We start from the raw sequence: 19,105 nt of genomic DNA on the forward strand, positions 1-19,105 counted from the left end.
TCACACAGAATCATATACAACAGGGACAAGGAAAATTATCCTCAGTGAGCCTAATTTTGGGGTAGTCAACCTCAGGGGCGATTGTACCCAAGGCAGGGTAGGGCAGCCTTAATGTGCTTTGTAGCTAACCCCTGGAATATAGCGCCACCCCAACCCTTATTGGCTACGTCTACACGTGCACCCAACTTCGAAATAGCTTATTTCGATGTTGCGACATCGAAATAGGCTATTTCGATGAATAACGTCTACACGTCCTCCAGGGCTGGCAACGTCGATGTTCAACTTCGACGTTGCTCAGCCCAACATCGAAATAGGCACAGCGAGGGAACGTCTACACGCCAAAGTAGCACACATCGAAATAAGGGAGCCAGGCACAGCTGCAGACAGGGTCACGGGGCGGACTCAACAGCAAGTCGCTCCCTTAAAGGGCCCCTCCCAGACACACTTTCATTAAATAGTGCAAGATACACAGAGCCAACAACTAGTTGCAGACCCTGTATATGCAGCACGGACCCCCAGCTGCAGCAGCAGCAGCCAGAAGCCCTGGGCTAAGGGCTGCTGCCCACGGTGACCACAGAGCCCCGCAAGGGCTGGAGAGAGAGTATCTCTCAACCCCCCAGCTGATGGCCGCCATGGAGGACCCCGCTATTTCGATGTTGCGGGACGCGGATCGTCTACACGTCCCTACTTCGATGTTGAACGTCGAAGTAGGGCGCTATTCCCATCCCCTCATGGGGTTAGCGACTTCGACGTCTCGCCGCCTAACGTCGATTTCAACTTCGAAATAGCGCCCAACACGTGTAGACGTGACGGGCGCTATTTCGAAGTTACTGCCGCTACTTCGAAGTAGCGTGCACGTGTAGACGCAGCTATTGTGTGGAAAGAAGTGCAGAGTCTACAGAGATGGTCTCCTGTGCTGGGGGTAATCCTCAAGGGGTATGTGATTGTTCCTCAGCCCTGATATGTCAGTGCAAATGGGTTACAGGGCAATCCTGATGTGGATCCCGAATGTCTGTGCTGAATCTCCTATCTTTTTTAGCTTAAGTTGGACACTTGGGGGGCAAAATCATGCAGCCAAAATTTAGCCACACAACCCTCATTTATATTAGAGTTACAATCCTTTAATAATTTTAAGGGGGTTAATATTTAAGTAGACTTTGTATTTTCATATTTTATTAAAGTTAATAGCTAATACTGATCTTAATTTCGTGCCCCCTTTGATTACCAGTAAAGGTAAATATATATCTAAAAAAGTTAATGAGTGATAGGAGATGGCTATGACTTTTGTTATTTGAGAAAATCCCATAAAGCTAAACATTTGCATATTGTCATTGTTTTGACTGAAACTTCCCTTTAAATGTGTTTCCTTTCCAGCAAGCATATGTGAAAGGTGACCTCTTATCCATTTACATACCTCCCTGGTAGTCATGTGATCAAGTTTTATGTCAAACTGTCACTTATGATAAGAGAGACAATAAGTACAGTCAAAGTGTTGATAACCTGCTTCCTGACTTTACTGAGAAGTTCTGTTCGAGTCCACTGGTGTTCTTCTTTCAGCCTTTGCCTGAAGCAAAAGCTATGTGCATACAAAACTTTTTTTTTTTTTTTTTTAAAACAGACACCATTTTCAGTGGCCAGTTTAATTTACATTTTCAGTGATACATGATATGAAGGGGCTTCCCTTCTGAGCAACATAATGCAAGAACTAAAGGATGCATATGGAAAGAACAACTTCCTACTGGAGAAACTTCTTGAAAAGAGTAGTCTTGTGTTGAGGAAACAATTAAATACAAACAAAAAGCTGCTAACAGTTTTCTAGTTTTCAACTACATGTAAGAGGGCTAAAATATTTCTTACTATAGTATACATGGTAACATGACCCCCTAATAAATGTCAAAGCTCTGTGAAAATCATGCATAATATACACCACACCCTTAAAGCTCAAGCTCTAGTGAAATCCATGAAGCTATATTAAGTAATGTGAGCATATGAGGATGTTAACAGCTCAGTTTTTGGCCCAACTTTAGTTTGCAGATATTTGAAAGTAAAGTTTTAAAGATTACTGATCTCATAGGCTGATAATTTCCTCACTAAAGTCAAGTGTTTTGTGTCCCTGCTTTCTTAATGAAAGAATGAAAATGTTTGATCATTTACTCTCTTTCTAAAAACTCAAAGGTGTTTTAAAAATTAAATAATTATGGATGACAATATCATGGACAAGCATAGATACTCTATTGATTGATTTATTTGGCTTCAGTCGGAAGCTTACTGGGTGTGAAGCCATGCTATAACACAAAAGATAAATATTTTCTTTTTTTAAATAAGTAAAATGCAGGATTGGTGTTTCTGGATAATAACTTTATATCTGAGAAGCTATAGGGTTCTTAGTGTCTGATCAAAATTTCTTCTGGATTTAAAGTTTGTATTTTGTGAATTCATGGTGATAAAAACTGAATGAGACTAAGGAAATACCACCAGCCATACATTCATCCATCATAAGTCTGCCCTATTGTTCATTAACATGGAGTTTTACAACTGAACTCTTTTAGTAATAATGGCTGTCTTAATGACTCCACTTAATGACACTCCCAAGAACCAGGACTCAAATGAAACTTTGGCAGAACTCCACAGAGCTAAGAGGAATTGAGACTACTTTGTAGCACAGCTGAATTTGACTCAGTTACTCTAATTTTTCAATGTTTCTGCGAATCTAAACTTAGAAACCATGAAAGTGTCTGCTGTAACTCAAATATAAGCAATGTGCATATGAGCTAGGTGGTGTGGGGGGTGGGGAGAGAGAGAGAGAGACATGCTACCATACTTCCTTTCACAACCTTCCTTTTATGCAAAATTCCTATTTCAATAAAGACAGTTCAATGTGCCAAAGCAGAATTTTCAGTTCATAAAGCAACCCCACCAACTTCCCACAGTAAAGTTAAGAACACAGTCCTTACTAAAATTCTAACCGTAAGATAGAATTTGAACTACAAAGAGACTTTTGATTAACCTGAGTCCATCACTAACCACTTTTGTATGTTGATGGATGTATTAAGGAAAACTTTTGTATTATAATCAAGTAGCCATTAACAATTTATAACTGATATTTTGTGGGCCTGGGAAAGACTACTTTTTACAACAAGGCACTAAGACGTTTTATAAACACCTTTCTAACACAGATATATGAATTTCTTTCTAGGTGAAGTTTACATGAGAACATTTTTATGTTATTGTTGATGTTCAACTTTGAGATATCTGACAGTTAGATGTAATTATCAACAAGCACCAACCAATGACCACAACAAAAGTATACTGCATTGATTTATAATTCCTCATTATAACTTGCCTTTGTAATTATCAGTGTATCCAGCTAAGTAACATATGTAATAGCATATTTTTCTCACTATTCAATCAGTAAATGCAAATGTATTGCTCTGAAAGGTCACCCCCACCATACACACACACCCAAATTATATTTAATGTTTCCCATTCTAAATGCAAGTATTCCAGAAATTTTGCATATAAATTGTTTTACTGGAAGTTCAACTGTCATTTTATTTTGTTGAAAGACTATTTATATAAGAGAGTCATAAAATAACAGAGTTTATAGGTTTTACTACAATTTATAGAGGATACGTTGTGGTTCTTTTTAAACCACAAAAAAGCACTCAATAATACACATCAATACTTCTAGCCTGAGCGAACAGATCTCTATAAACCCCCTCCAACAAAGCACAAGAACCTACCTCTGACAATATTTATTTTTAAGTGGACAATGTGTATTAAAGGGTACAGTGAATGTTTAAAAGATCTCTCTGGAACTAAAACCACTGGCTTTCTGTGTTAGAATTTCTTTCAGCTAATATAAAATGATTGATTGCCTTTATTTCGTGTACCCCTTGATTTTCCTTTTCATTCATCATGGGCTGCTTTAAACTAAATGCATTCAGAACCTGCCACAAGAAAAGTGCTCTCTTTTAAATTGTTGTAAAGTAATGAAAGGATGCAGTAAATCAATCTCATTTCTGCCCTACCAAAGGATAACCTTTATCTACTGAAGTCATTTAGACAATTTCTAGTGGGTTTCTTTTCTGGGTAATAAACATGTACGGCATTGTCATCTCTGAGAGATTTTTAGGATTTAAGATGATGGTCATAACAAATAATTCATCCTAAAGTTATTTTATACATACTGTACTTATACATATTGATTTCATATTTATATACTGCTATAAAGCTTAGTTTGTGGTTAAAGTTCTTTGTTCTTTCAGTGCATGCAACAGTACCAACTATTGTCTAACATTTATGCACATATATATATATATATATATGTACATCATATATATGTAAGCATGCACACATGTATATACAATCAAATGCAGACTACATGGCAGAAATTAACCTATTGCATATTTTTCTGCTATAGGGCAACTACAGTATAGTCCATGGATGTAAAATACTGGCACATTTAAGTGAACAACAAATATTGACATTATGAAACTCTCACTTTAGAATATTTAACTGACACAATAGTTTTGAATCAGAACATATTTTCTAGGTTTGAAACTAACATATAAATGCCTATACACAAAACATGTAAGATTACTTTCTTCCTGAATCTTTTGGTTACATGTTTAATGAAAATGCTGAAATTATCCAAATTTATTCTGAAAATGTACTATAAAGACAAAAAATACACAGGAGAAGATACCAGTATATTAAGCAGGCTTTAAATATCTACAGGGGATGTGAAATGGCTTGTATAACTTTTGAATGTTCTTGAGAACAAAAAGAATTAAAAGCAAATTTGCAGAAAAATAGGGTGTTGAAGATAAGCCATAAATTAAAATGAAACATATTTAAATTTCTTTTGCAAATCCCAGAACTAACTGGAAGTCAGAGACTTGTCAGGTAATAATATTGAAAATTTCACAGCCAAACTATTTCAGAAAAAGCGTGCAATTATTTTTAAAAAAGAGAAAGCTTTAAACCTATAAATTGTGCATAAGTTTAAAAATACAATGGACACGTACTGTACATTTGTCAAATACAACCATATTTATAACAATTGTTACACACTTTATGTTACAGCAATCCTACAGAAGTGACAAAAGAAAATTACCAGAGAATTTAGTGAAAAGCCAGTGGTTGGCAAGAACAACTAACTGTTACGTGGTATTTTCGCAATTGTTTACAAATGTTTTCAGTTGGTTCTTGCTGGTTAACAAAGCTGACAAAATACCATTATCTTGAATAAACTATCATCTTATTATTGTCTCTGAATTCTGCATGTGGTAATCTTTAATATATACATACTGCCATCTTGGCCTTGGAATGGGTAGGGATAGGAGGGTCACATGCAACACAGTTTAGCTAAGTCGCAATAAACTCAGAGCATGTCGGATAAAATAAAATTGTCATGAATACCAACTGTTGACACAAACCCAAACCTGAGAAAAAATACTATATAATAAATAGGAGCTACTTAACACCCCTTTTTTATGCTATATTCATTTTTTAAACTTGTAACATTTTCTTGTTAATTTCGAACTCCTCTGCTGCCAGGTTCTGGGAGAAGCATACACATACATCATACAGTATATTTACTTTGCTAAGTATCTGAATTTGTGTTATACTGTTACTAGCAATGTGGGATTTCTGTACTTGCATGGCTCTGCTATTGAGTGCAGCTAATTTGTTTATAAACCACCACTAACCTCGGCTGTATATTTTCACAGTTTGGATAAACACTTCATTTGCATTAAATTTACAGCATTAATGAGATGTGAAACTTAAAATGCTACTTGAAACATAAAGGATGCAAGAAACTAGAACAAAAATGTGTTTTTATCACATCTGAAATCAGTAAACCAATTTAAACTAGGAATGATGATGTGTTGAATTGAGAATTTGGTTTTATAACTCATCTTCTGGAACTACAATGCAATCGATATCTGGAAAATATGAAATAGCTTGACAATCATAATTTGTACTGTTTAATTTTGGTTAATTTTGATCGGTTTTGAAGTACGTTCTCGCTTTTGTCCCTTGCACTCTTTACACAGACATACCCTTAATATCCACTTACAAAATCTACTTTATGTTTTTCAAAAAGAAAATAATTGAAGGTGGCATTATAAAAAGTTCCTTAAAATGGCACAGGTCTAAGAAACAAAAGCATCTGTTAAATTAATGTTTTTAGAGGGGTTTTTGTCTCTACCATTTCTAGTCTTCATATAACATATATTAAAACCATTAGGATCCCATTCTAATCCAAGATGTCAGTGGCATAGCGTAGAAAGGTACTATTGCAAAAGCTTGTCTATATTATTACACCTATGTGAAACTTGCCCACCTGTTGCTGGTGTAGGAAGGATGGGTCCCTTGGGCTTAGTCCCACATATCGATTGGCTTGGGATGTGCCTGAGGCTGTGTAGGCTGATTAAGGAAGAACAAAACACATTGATAAAGAATAGCGACCTGCCAGTTATTACCCTGTGCACGTACGGTACAGATATGAGAGATCCAGAGTTATGATTTGCAATGTATAGGAAGTGTCTGTGGATTTCTTTTGCTAGTAATGCAAAAGAAACATGGGGCCAAATTCAGCCCTTAGTTGCACAGCATGTTCAATTCCCATTCACTTCAATGGAACCTGCATGTGTGACTATGAAGTCAGAATTAAGCTTCTAATTAGAATAATAATTCCTCTGGTTACAGAATATTACAAATAGTTCAAGGAAGCACTGCATTTCAGTGTCCTAAGCCTGAGTTATGGACCTCCAATTTATGTTAGTTATACCAATACACATCAATTACACTAATACAAACATCTAATGAAGTCAAAGGAGTTACACCGTTACGAGCAAGACCTACTAATTTACACTAATTCTTCTATTTGTGAATGCGGATCAGAAAATTTATCTGAAAAAATTGGTTAATTACTTAAAATTGAGCCTTTAAACTTGATTTGCTGATGTGGCGTGAAATTAATCTTTACAATCCATTGGAAAAAGGATGCAATGTGATCAGCACTGACTAGAGAAAGGAGTTAACTTTAGCTGTGCAGCATAACATAAAACAGTCAGCTATTTTACATGCTACAAAACGGCTTTCACTTGGGTGCTATTTCAGTACATTTTCTCCCTTCTGTGGTTCAGAAACTTAGAAAAATCTGTGGGGAGAACCAGGTGCCTCAAGCGATTGGTAAAGGGAACTGGAACCCTTCACCTGTGAGTCTCCACTCATATCTGGCCTAGATCATTAGTGAATGAAAAAATCATTACCTCCTCATGGCAATTACTAGCCTATGTGGTCTCACTACCTCAGTGTGAGTAGAGCATGACATTGCAACAATTATCATTACAACTGACACTTCTATTAGTGATCAAAGCAGAGCTGCCAAACGGAATGGACTTGAAGATTGAGAACAGAATGAGGAAGCTGGCTAGAGATTTTAGCTAATTAGCTGTTTGAGGTTCAAATTATACAGAAAAAAAATAAAAACTTTCAGAATTTCTGAGGATTTTTAATATGGCTTTTTACAGCAAACACCCTTTTCACTGACAGAGAGCCATAAAATGGATCAGATATTAGAAATAAATCCTGGTTCCAGACTGTGGAGTCCCTTGTCAGAAACGTTTTAAAAGTCTGTTTTCGTTCTAGTTCTGAACAATTTGTCAACTTATTAGACAAACAAACATAAAATATTTTCATAATTAATTGTTTGTTAAAAATAAATGTCCAAAGTTTTAAAAAATTATTTGGGTCAAATTAACCTATGAGATGCATGTGTGAAGCTCTTTGGCATAAGGACATGAATATTAAGATCAGCAGGATATCTTTCTTCAGTTTTCGTTTTCTTTACTAGTTACCGGCAAATTTTCACTTGTGCATGTAATGTTTCTGTGCTGCCACTTGTACATACAATTTGCACATTCAAATGGTATGCGTACAACACTTTTCATGTACATGCAGTAGCGATGGTGATGTGCTGCATGCAGAATGAGGCATCATATCAACGGGCCATAAAAGATGTAGGTGCTCAAGTTCCACTGAAATTCAGAAAAATGGTGTTGCTAATTTCTTTCAGCTCTTTTGGAAATCCCATGCTTCACCTTAATTATCTGTACAAATATTAAGGCACAAAAAAGGTCAGTTTCCTTCTAAAAAGATTTCTTGAATTAGGCCTTAATATGTCAGGTAGAGTATAAGCTTCTTCTTGCAGCTCTGATAAACCGACTTGATCTTCTTTCCCCTCTTATTCCAAACCACAACCCCTCTTGAGCACAGACAGACAATTATGCCACATTGTGTGATTTTGACAAACAGAAACTAGGTTGAAACCATAAATAACCCAAGCCAAATTTAGATCAAAGTTCCTCTATCACCTTGAGGAGAAGAGTTAGGTGAAGGGTTAGAGAATTAACAGGTTAGGAGCTACGTAGAAAAGCTAGAGGTACACAAATCCATAGGCCTGGATTTAATGCATCCCAGGGTACTTATGGAATTGGCAGATGCCACTGCAGAGCCTTTGGCCATTACCTTGAAAACCGAGATCAGGAAACATCCCAGATGACTGGAAAAGGCAAATGTAGTGCCCATATTTAACAAAGGAATGAAGGACAATCCAGAGTACTATAAATCAATCAGCATTGCCTCAGTCCCTGGAAAAATCAAGGAGGGTATCCAAGTACTTGGAAGAGGGCAGAGTGATCAAGAATAGTCAACATGGATTCACCAAGAGCAAGTTGTGCCTGACCAATATGATGAGGTAACTAGCTCTGTGGACATGGGAAAGTCAATGGATCTGGTAAACCTTGACTTTAGCATAGCTTTTGATACAGTCTCCCACAACATTCTTGCCCATAAGTTAAGTAAATATGGATTGGATACATGGACTGTAAAATAAATAGAAAGCTGGCTTGACAGATGGGCCCAAGGGGTAGTGGTCAAAGGCTCAAAGTTTGGTTGGTGGTCGGTTTCAAGTGGAGTGCCCCCAGGATTGGTTGTAGGGCCAGTATTGTTCAACATCTTTATTAAGGACCCAGATGAGGTGATGGATTACACCCTCAGCAAATTTGCAGATGACACTAAGCTAGGGGGACAAGTAGATACATTGGGGGTAGGGATAGGGTCCAGAGTGACCGAGACAAATTGGAGGATTGGGCCAAAAGAAATCTGATGAGATTCAACAAGGACAAGCGTAGAGTCCTGCACTTGGGATGGAAGAATCCCAAGCATTGTTACAGGCTCAGGACAGACTGGTTAAGCAGCAGTGCAGTAGAAGAGGACCTGGAGATTACAGTGGATGAGAGGCACTGGAGAGACCACATCTGGAGTACTGCATCCAGAAAGAATGTGGACACATTGGAGCGGATTCAGAGGAGGGCAATGAAAATGATTGAGGGGCTAGAGCATATGACCTATGAGGAGAGGCTGAGGGATTTGGCTTATATCGCATGCAGAAGAGAAGACTGAGGGGCAATTTGACAGCAGGGCTTCATATTCCTGAAAGGGGGTTCTAAAGAGGATGGAGAGAGACTGTTCTCAGTGGTGACAGATGGCAGAACAAAGAGCAATGCTCTGAAGTTACAGAGGAGAGGTATAGGTTGGATATTAGGAAAAACTATTTCACCGGGAGGGTGGTGAAGCACTGAAACGAGTTACTGAGAGAGGTGGTGGAATCTCCATCCCTAGAGATTTTTAAGTCCCAGCTTGATATAGTCATGGCTGGGATGATTTAGTTGAGGTTGATCCTGCTTTAGGGCTTTTAGGCAGGGGGCTGGACTAGATGACCTCCTGAGGTCCCTTCAAGCCCTGGAATTCTGTGATTAACTTCTTATTTGCCCCTGAACATAACAGAAATAGAAGCACCTCAAAGGAGCAAAATTTATACCATAAAGCAGCAAAGAGTGTGTTAATCCAGTCCAATATTTAGTACCCCAGGAGCCTCTTTTGCTATCCCAAATGAATTACTAAAATATTTCTATAATCCTATCAATTATTAGTTATTAATAAAACTGTAGTTGTCTTTTGGAATAACTTACTTCTCTTTGTAACAGGTCCTTATTCAGTTTCCCTCTTAAGTGTTACTTGCACAAACTCTATTTCATATTAAAAATAAGAGCTTAAAATGACAAATATCTCAAAATATGATTTATAGGTTTGAATAATTATAATCCAATGTCTAGAGAACACATTCACAATGTGGATACCTAGTGTAATTAAAATGATTCCTTTTAATATAACTGATCCCACAGAAATCTATATTCTTTCATGCATGGTAGGCATTTTTTGTTTCTCTGGTTTGACAAACATCATTTAGCTTCTGACTACCCCCTTGAAAGATAGAAATTTCAGCTAAAGAGTCTGATCAGGCATTTTCTCTACAAAAGTTGCTATTCATCGGTACTAAGTAGTGTTGGCCCTCTGAACTCCTAAAAGGTCAGGAACAGTATTTACCTAATTTTTTTTAACAAAAGCGTAGCAACTGGATATGAAATGATTATCCCAAACAAAAATAAGCAAATGACATTTGCATGTACATTGCACATACTTCCATGGTTGCAATTCCATTGAAGATAATAGGATAAATAATATGATGCTGAGCACATTGTGTACAAAGGTACACAAAAATTTCAAGGCATTACAAAGCAGATGCAATTAAGCCAACTCTTGTAGAATCAAGGGCAGTGAATTAAAATATCCTTTAGTATATGCCACATCATTTTATATTTGCTAACTACACAACCTATATAACATGCAGTGATCATAGCTCTGATTCAGTCTGCTTTGTAACAAAGATTTATTTCTGTAGGAAAGCTCATTGAGGAGCAATTATCTAATCTCTTTTTTGGAATCCAAGTGTGGTTGTTTGAAATCCTGCCATCTTAGTGTGCTTCTCAATGTCATTACAATGTCCACCTTCAATGAACAATCATGTTTCATTAATTCTCAATGGGTGATGCTCAGATAAATATGCTTTTCCCTTCATATATTTGTTGTCATGTCACAAACATCCATTCATGTAACATGGTGCTATGAATGAAATTTGAGGAGGAAAAGCTTTGTGGTCAGATCATGTTTGTTCTCAGTGTAAACCATGAGCATCCACCTGGTCAAATAGTAGGAAAAGGCACCTTTTTTGGCCTTAATTTGAAATCATATTGAACCTTCGATGGACATTTTCTGTTTCCTAGAGAAATACTTACTGGTTGCTGTAGGTGAAGATGCCTCACCTTCAGTGGATGTAGTGATGGGTTTAGTATCTGTCATGGTCAGAGTCACAGGTCTCACCGCACTGTGATGGGGAGAGGGTGCCAAAACTGGAGTAAAATGGCCAGGCACTTTGCCTACTACTTGACCACTGCTGTTAGGCTACAAAACAAAACCAAAACAATGCCTTGTGAAACATACATATTGTGGTCTATAAAAATCTACCAACGTCTCCTAGGGATTTGTAGAATGCTCATCACCACAGTATCTATGCGCCAGAACGTGTAATAGTTATAAACTAACGTACAGGTTGAATCTCTCTAGTCCGGCACATCTTCATCCAGCAACATCCATGGTCTGCCATGATTTTAATCAGCCAAGTTTCCTGTGATACCATAAAGTTTGTTCACAGCCACCATACCTGTCTCTCAGTGTTCTGTGCCATTATTGAACTCTAATTTATCCCTAAATGTCTTCTAAGAGTGCAGTAAACAGTGGAACTATTGACAATGCTGCTAGACAATACTGACTTCCTGTGGTTTGGCAAATTCTCTTGTACGGCACCAATCAGGTCCCAAGAGTGTCGGACTAGAGAGGTTCACCTAGAAGGTATTTATACATAGTATACTTAGCAGACAGGACACTAGGCCCCATATATTTGATTCACAGTAACGTTCTGATCAGTTAAATGTTATTCTTAGTTTGATTTTCATCAAAATATTTTATTATAGCAAGGCTGCTTATATAGTAAGATTCAGCTAGCCAAACACAGATCCTGAAGCATTTAACAAAAGCACACATTACACTGCAAAAACTGCCTTAGTGTGGGCCAATATTCTGGCTGGCTTAGAATATATGTAGAACAAGCACACAGCTGTTTGTTTTCTGCACATGCCTGAAGTCTGACTAATAAAAGAAGGGAAGGTTGCATAGGGGACCAGAGAAGGAGGCACTAAAATGTGTAGATGCTGCCATCTGGCCCCAGGCCCACCAGAACATGCCCCTTTGAACTGTGAATTCTGTACATTTCAGGAGTGTAGTGAGTCATATCAACTCTTTCCACGAACTCACATACAGGATGTACTAGAATCTGTACTTAGATCTATGACACAACTGGTGTTAAGTGCTATCTTCAATGCACGCATATACGTGGCAACATTCTTTGAGCTATTGGCTTATCCAAGAGCTAAATTTGGCCCTAAATATTTTAAGTGACCAAAAGACTGGCCGAGTTAATTACAATAAAGCAAAAACTTACATTTAGCCAGAAATTGTTTATTTCTTCTGTGAACTTTAAAGGGCTGTTAAAGTATAAATGTAATAAATAAATAAAACATAATGCATCAACTTCTGGGTAATTTTTTATGATGAAAATATTGACAAATTAGAAAGAAACATAATTAAAGAATCTGGATGGACTGATTTACAAGGAAAGGTTAAGAGGATAAATGTGATTAGTTTAGCTAGGCAATAATTATTTGTTGTCATGACAACTGCCAATATGTGCAGGATGTAAAAACAAATGATCAGAAGGAATTATTTGGAAGTATAATCTGGGAGTAATGGGAGGAAATAAATAGGAAATGTTAAAAAAATATTAGGGAAAAACTTCTTGACAATATGATCTATTATACTGTGGAATCGTCTCCCAAAAAGATGACGGGAGCCTCTTCCTTTAAGTCTTTTATAATTCAGGTGACTAAACAATAGTAAATATTGGCAGGACAAATATGTACAAATAGAGAAAATTATGCATGGACAGGAAAGCTTATTAGTTGATAAAATAGGTTATTTTGATATCTAAATTCTCTAGTTCTATGATGAAAAGCAATAGAAAAATGTTAAATTAATGACAAATTGTTAATCAATGACTCCACTAAAGGAAGCAAATTTAAATTCTTTCTTAAACATGATATTGTACTTGGATCTTGTGAGGCTATGAACTAAAGGATGATCTGACATACAGCTCAATAAGTTGTAGCTACTATGGGATTTATTCTTCTACTGTGATGTGTGGGCTTTTAGTAACGGGAAAACAGACACCATTATATACATTGTTAATATCAGATCTAAAAACAGTTTCAAATTACAAAGGCAATAACTGGTCATAGGCATGAAAGGTACTATTGTGCTGAAAACATGTTGTTGATGCTCCATTTATTTTCTCTATTGTATGAAACTTTCAACTGGATATATATATATATTTTTCCCTCCAAATCATTCAATCCTTGTGATAGGAACTTTAAAAGAAAAACAGGGGCACATTAATATATACAAGACAATATACACTGAATACATAATGGTACAGTATAAAATTAATCATCATCTGTTTGGCTATCGCCACTACTTATAAATCATGAACCTATAAATAAGTTACACAGATCTTTCTTCCAGTACCAATAAAATCTTACTATCACACTACACCATTACGTATTATGTATATTTCACATACATCCACATATTTCATATGTTTCAGTAACCCCCCATTTTAACAATATTTTAGATAGTTCCATGTTTATGGGTATTAATTTAAGTATCTTTTGCCTGTAAAATCAGGAGTCTTAATTACCACTATGTCAAAGGCTGATACTTCTGAATTTAAGGAAAAATGTAATTAGAAGAACTTCAGAAACCTCTAAAAAAATCTAAAATATCTTACCCATCTTTAATATTTTAAGGTCTTAAATACTGAGATGTCCCAAGAATCATTTACTGCAGCCTACTGGAAAGTAGGTATTTAGAAGGTATTTTTATCTATAATATATTACAATGTATCAGAACTTAAATTGTTGAGGGTTGAATACTGTAATTTTGATAGGAAAATTCGTATTTCTGGGGAAAAAGAAAAAAATTATCTGGTTGCTGCTCTTTTTTCTCTTTTTAAAATGCAGAGGTTGTTAGGAGCTGTTCCAGAGTTTGGACTATTATAAGTCATCCTGGGAAAAATGGATGGGTGGGCAGAGGGCAAATGAAACAGGGAGAAGTGTTTGACAATACAGTCTGTTCACAGATGTCACACTAATAAAGCAAAATGCGTAGTGAATATAGAAGTAATATATGTCACTGGACAATGTGCGGTTCTTGAAGCTTTTTCGTGAGGCACGCGTCATCATTCATAACTCATAAAACCACAGCCATGTGGTAAAATAAGCTTGCCCCCAAAGAATGAAAATCCTTATAAGCACACACTGGCTGTTCTTATGAATTAGGTTTTGATTTTTTTTCTTTTTAGAAGTCGGTGAAAGAGGTTAAATACCATACTCCGTGATATGTGGACTGTGTAGATAGTCCAATGGACAGGATTAGTGGCCTGAGTTCTTTAAGTGGTTATTGGGTGTAGTTAGAGATCTGTGGGGAGCACAATAACCTTTTAGGACTTGGTTTCTGTTACGTATTGAAGAACTAAAAAGAAACTGCTTAAACTTCCTACCAAAAGTGCTTCGCTTTTAATATTAAAAAAAAAAAAAGGGATTCCGAGATTCCTAGGAATTTATGATTAAAACAGCCAGTGTCATCCAAAAGCAGCTCTGCATTCAAAACCAGACTCAACTTAATTAAATGGATACAGCTGGAGTCCAGCACAAGTGCAACAATGTATCACCTTTTACTGTTCCCTAGCGATTCTGGTCAACAAGAATGCAACAGCTCACATGGATTCCAGCTTAGCCTTTGTGCAGATGGTCCAAGAAAATGAACCCTTTCTTTGCTGAATTAAACAATGTTCAAAGCCCATATTTAACATTTACTCTCCATAAGCAATAATTCACCTAGCAGACACAAAGAAATAGCACCTATTCCATACCCACCAGCCAATCAGAAGAGAAATTCTTGCCTCACAGAGTGTATCTACACAGTGAGCGCCTGCCCCCACCAGTGACTCTTAGAACCTAGGTCAGGGGTCTCAAACTCAACTTACCTTAGGGCCACTGCCAGTCCTAAAACTCTACTAGTGGGCCAGCAGGATCCCCCACCATGGCAGCAGCTCTGGGACTGTGCGGACCCCACCCCATTGTGTCCCCAGCCTGCCTGCCACCTACAAGCAAATTAGAACAACCTTGGGGCCCCTGCTGCCACTACTACCAGCACAGCATGGTGAGAGCAGTTTCCAGCAGCTAACTCCAAACTGCTGCTGACATCTCCCTCTGGCCTGGGTAACATGTGCAGAGCCATCTCCTCCATAGGATGGTCTGGGGCATCCTATGGATAGGACAATCCCCCATATTCAGGTGAGCCCACAGGGCCCTGGGCAGGGTGGGGCTGGCAGCAGCAGGGACCCCCATGCTGATCATGGAGGCGGGAGCTACAGGGAAATGGAGAAAAGAGCAACTCTGCAACTGGATCTGCTCCACCGGTATCTCCCAGGACAACAGATCACGGTGCTTCACTGTGGCAATGGGAAGCAAAGTGCTCCAGCCTCAGCCCTCTGCACTCCTGGCCGAGAGGATGGCAGTGAAACAGGGCAGGCTGCTACATCTAACCCTTTATTTTACTTACTTAAAGTTTGGTTTAATCTTGGCTGCAGATAAGCACCTGGTCACAGAGGTTTAATTTACATCATTCTTCTCTAATAATTCTTACCTGAAAATTTTCCGTTATTAAGAACTATTGTTTGATAATTAAGAACCACTGTCTCTCAGAAATCTAAATGGGGCAAATATTTTTTTTTAAAAAACTTTTGGTTTTGCGAGAGAACAAATTCTGTCTATAAACAAAAAATCACCTGTTCACGATGGCAAAATATGCTCCATTTATTATCACCCCGTTTTTTCTTTCATACTGTGATCAGCAGTGAAAAACATTGTGTTTAAATAGTCATAATTGGGCTTCAGAGATAACATTTTTAGACAAATAGGTCAGTTCATTGTGTTCTCAAAGCTACAATTTCAGCCCATCTATAAACTTATTCTGACATCAGTGTATTATTTTACAATGAATTCACACTTTTGGGGTTATCTTTGTAACTGCAAAACTAGAAGCATTTTAAATGAACATTTAGCTCCTGCTGTACAAGTTGGGAGGTATCACACAATGGCATTGGCTCACAAAAGCTGCTGCAAACAGCCTAGCCTGACCTGTTTCTGTTACTTCTGGATACCCTGACTTTCCATTTTTCTTTTTAGGAACAGTCAATGAAGGTTGTTACACATTCTCTATCATGAGTTTTAAGCCCACTGAGATTGCAGGATACAGAGGTCACTACAGTTAGGGGCTTTTGGCAGAGATCATGCTACACAGTCACCAATTCTACAGCCTGATCAACATTTGACTATCATAAAAAAACTTGTGCAAATTGTTTTCAGACAGTCCTACCAGAAATCTGGCTTGCAAAAGGTTTCATAAAGCCATATTGAAAGCCCACTGTTGTGGTTAACTTATTTATTTGAACTGAATATGGCTTGAGCCAAGAAGCATTCAACTGGAACAATGGAAAGGTTCCTATGTTTTTTCAGATGACTTGTACTTGATGTCATTGGAATAAATCACAGTCTATATAATACAATTGCTAACAGTGTTTTCCACATGTAAACTTTGATTTGCCAAACCATAACCAAAATCTGAATAGAAATTTATATTTGGTTTTATGAAGGTCATGTCTACTTTCTGAGACGTTCTAAAATTAGGGTGTACCTGTAACATCCTGATTTTCAATGTAGGAATTTGATCCAGAGACTGATTGTCTGTAATCAACATCAATCTTCTTGCACATAGACTCTCATAGAACTTCCCAAATCCTCTCTTCTGTTGATGCTCCTATTTTCTCTTCTTTATCTCAGTTTTTGGAAGCAAATGTGACTGTCCTTTCAATCCCACATTCAGTTTATGAGATACGGCCATGCCAGTCAGGACTGACATCCAAACAGAAGGTTTAATTTGGGTTGAATGTGCAATGATGTGTTCACAGATATAAGATAGCAAATTTCTTTTAAGTCTACACCCAAGTAAAATTCCTTTTTAAGCAACTGTATCCTTGGGATTATAACTGAAGAGAAGTTTGATAGAAACTTATTGACTTAATCAGAGCTTAAAACTAAAATCTTAATTCCATGACCTTCTGCGGTATAGGCACTTGGGAAACCACTTCCACGTATTTCAGAAAAAGTCTTTCACCCTTCCATATACACTATGGCCATGTCTACACTAGCCCAAAACTTCAAAATGGCCATTTCGAAGTTTACTAATGAAGAGCTGAAATCCATATTCAGCGCCTCATTAGCATGCTGGCAGCCGCGGCACTTCAAAATTGCCACGGCTCGCCACCGTGCAGCTCGCCCAGACGGGGCTCCTTTTTGAAAGGACCCCGGCAACTTCGAAATCCCCTTATTCCTATCATTTTTCCACGTATATCTGGTAATATATGCATAATCAGTTCTCTCAGATACAGGTTTCACTATAGACATCCAAGCTTTTGTGAGCATCCTGATGGAGTCATTAAAAGCACTCTACATGCAACTACCCTGGAGATCTCACACAGAAGCTTCATATGGTTAGCATGAAGCTACCTGTCTGCTGGAGTTAGCTTAGAAAATTATTAAATCAGTTCTTGGCCAACAGCATTGTCTCCTTATTACATTCTGGGAGCCATTTGGCCATTGACATTCATCTATAAGGGCTTGAGTCCAATCTGTCTGAGAAAGCACCTCTCTCCCTATGTCCTGCTATGATAGCGCTGAGCAGCTGGAGAACTTGAGGTACAAATGCCCAGATTTAAATATCAATTGGCTAGTTAGTTTCAGGTGTATGAGATGAGGACACTTCAAGCTGGAACACAGCTTTCCTAGTGATCTGAAAACGCCTGAGTTCATTTACAATCTATTGCATATTTTGGAGAGTTAGTCTGTTTGTTCAAGAACAGCTCCTAAAGGTAAGAGCTTGGACCACCAAATTCAGAATACAGATTCCTCTTATAATAATTTAAAGCAACAAAAGGGTTGGGTTGTGCCGGGAATGGAATTGCTTCTCATAAACCCATTCAGAAAAGACATAGAATCACCAAATCAAGTACAGTCCTCAAAACTGGCATAACTGAGTGAATGTTGAAAGAGACAACCAAGATGAGCCAGAGAAATAGGATGAGCCAGGAATGGGATTGCTTCTCTAGTAACTTTACAGGAAAAAAAGATAAAACAGAAATCTGGAGTAGTGTTCTGTTTTGGCACAGCTAAATCAATGCTTAAGGTTTGAGAACCAGAAGAAAATGATACTGGAAATCCAATTGACTATGTTGACTATAGTCCCCCCTTTTTGTTGTTAAAACATAGTAAATGATAAGCGTTGATAGGGATGAATGAAAAATCCCATTTAAAAATTTACTAAAAAAAATAAAAAGGCAAATTTTAATAATCTCTTTTTTAAAAATCCAAAATAAAAATTAACAATAAAAATAACACTATCATTTAAATAAAGCATGTACATTTTCCTTTTATTTTCAAAAAACTTTATCTGAATTAAGGATAGAGCAGTGCTGGGTAAATCTGCTAGTTTAAGATAAGGGGGCAAATTCCATCTCTGTTTAGATACATGTCTTAAAAGCTATCAGATGTGTGTTTATATCTATATCTATAGATATGGGAAAGGAAGCCTCTTTGAAGATATATTTTGCTTTTGGTTTAAAATACGTTGGGTTAAATGCAATCAGTACACACAAGAAACTTACCATTTGGTGTTTTTTATAAACTAAACATGAGTGAAAGGTATTAAAAATACTACCTTAAAATTGCAAATGGAATATTTAAACTGCTTGTCACCAGGCTTTGAGGGTGACCTTAGATATGCCAGTATTTTACCTTTACCTCCCAATTAAAATTAAAAATATTGCACTAGCTTTTATCTAGAGTAATGTCTTGTGCAGGGAATCTCTGATACAAATGTCCAAGATGATTCAAATTTCTTA

General features: G+C 37.3%; 1 protein-coding gene across 5 annotated transcripts in view; it reads right to left on the reverse strand.

Moving 5' to 3' along the window:
* NFIB (nuclear factor I B) overlaps positions 1-19,105 on the reverse strand; it is a 252,079-nt gene that overhangs the window by 22,968 nt on the left and 210,006 nt on the right. For 2 of the 5 annotated variants that reach the window (XM_074994907.1, XM_074994905.1), the window contains exons 9-10: positions 11,238-11,376; positions 6,353-6,435 (exon numbers count right to left, since the gene is read on the reverse strand). The exons of 1 other annotated variant lie outside the window; for it this stretch is intronic. In XM_074994907.1, coding sequence (XP_074851008.1) covers positions 6,353-6,435; positions 11,238-11,376 — 222 coding nt within the window. Of the gene's footprint in view, positions 1-6,352; positions 6,436-11,210; positions 11,377-19,105 lie in introns of all 5 variants that reach the window. 2 more of the 5 variants (XM_074994906.1, XM_074994903.1) reach the window with 1 other exon arrangement.

Source organism: Carettochelys insculpta, chromosome 5 (assembly GCF_033958435.1).
Source record: "Carettochelys insculpta isolate YL-2023 chromosome 5, ASM3395843v1, whole genome shotgun sequence".
In the NCBI taxonomy this organism is placed as follows: Eukaryota; Metazoa; Chordata; order Testudines; family Carettochelyidae; genus Carettochelys; species Carettochelys insculpta.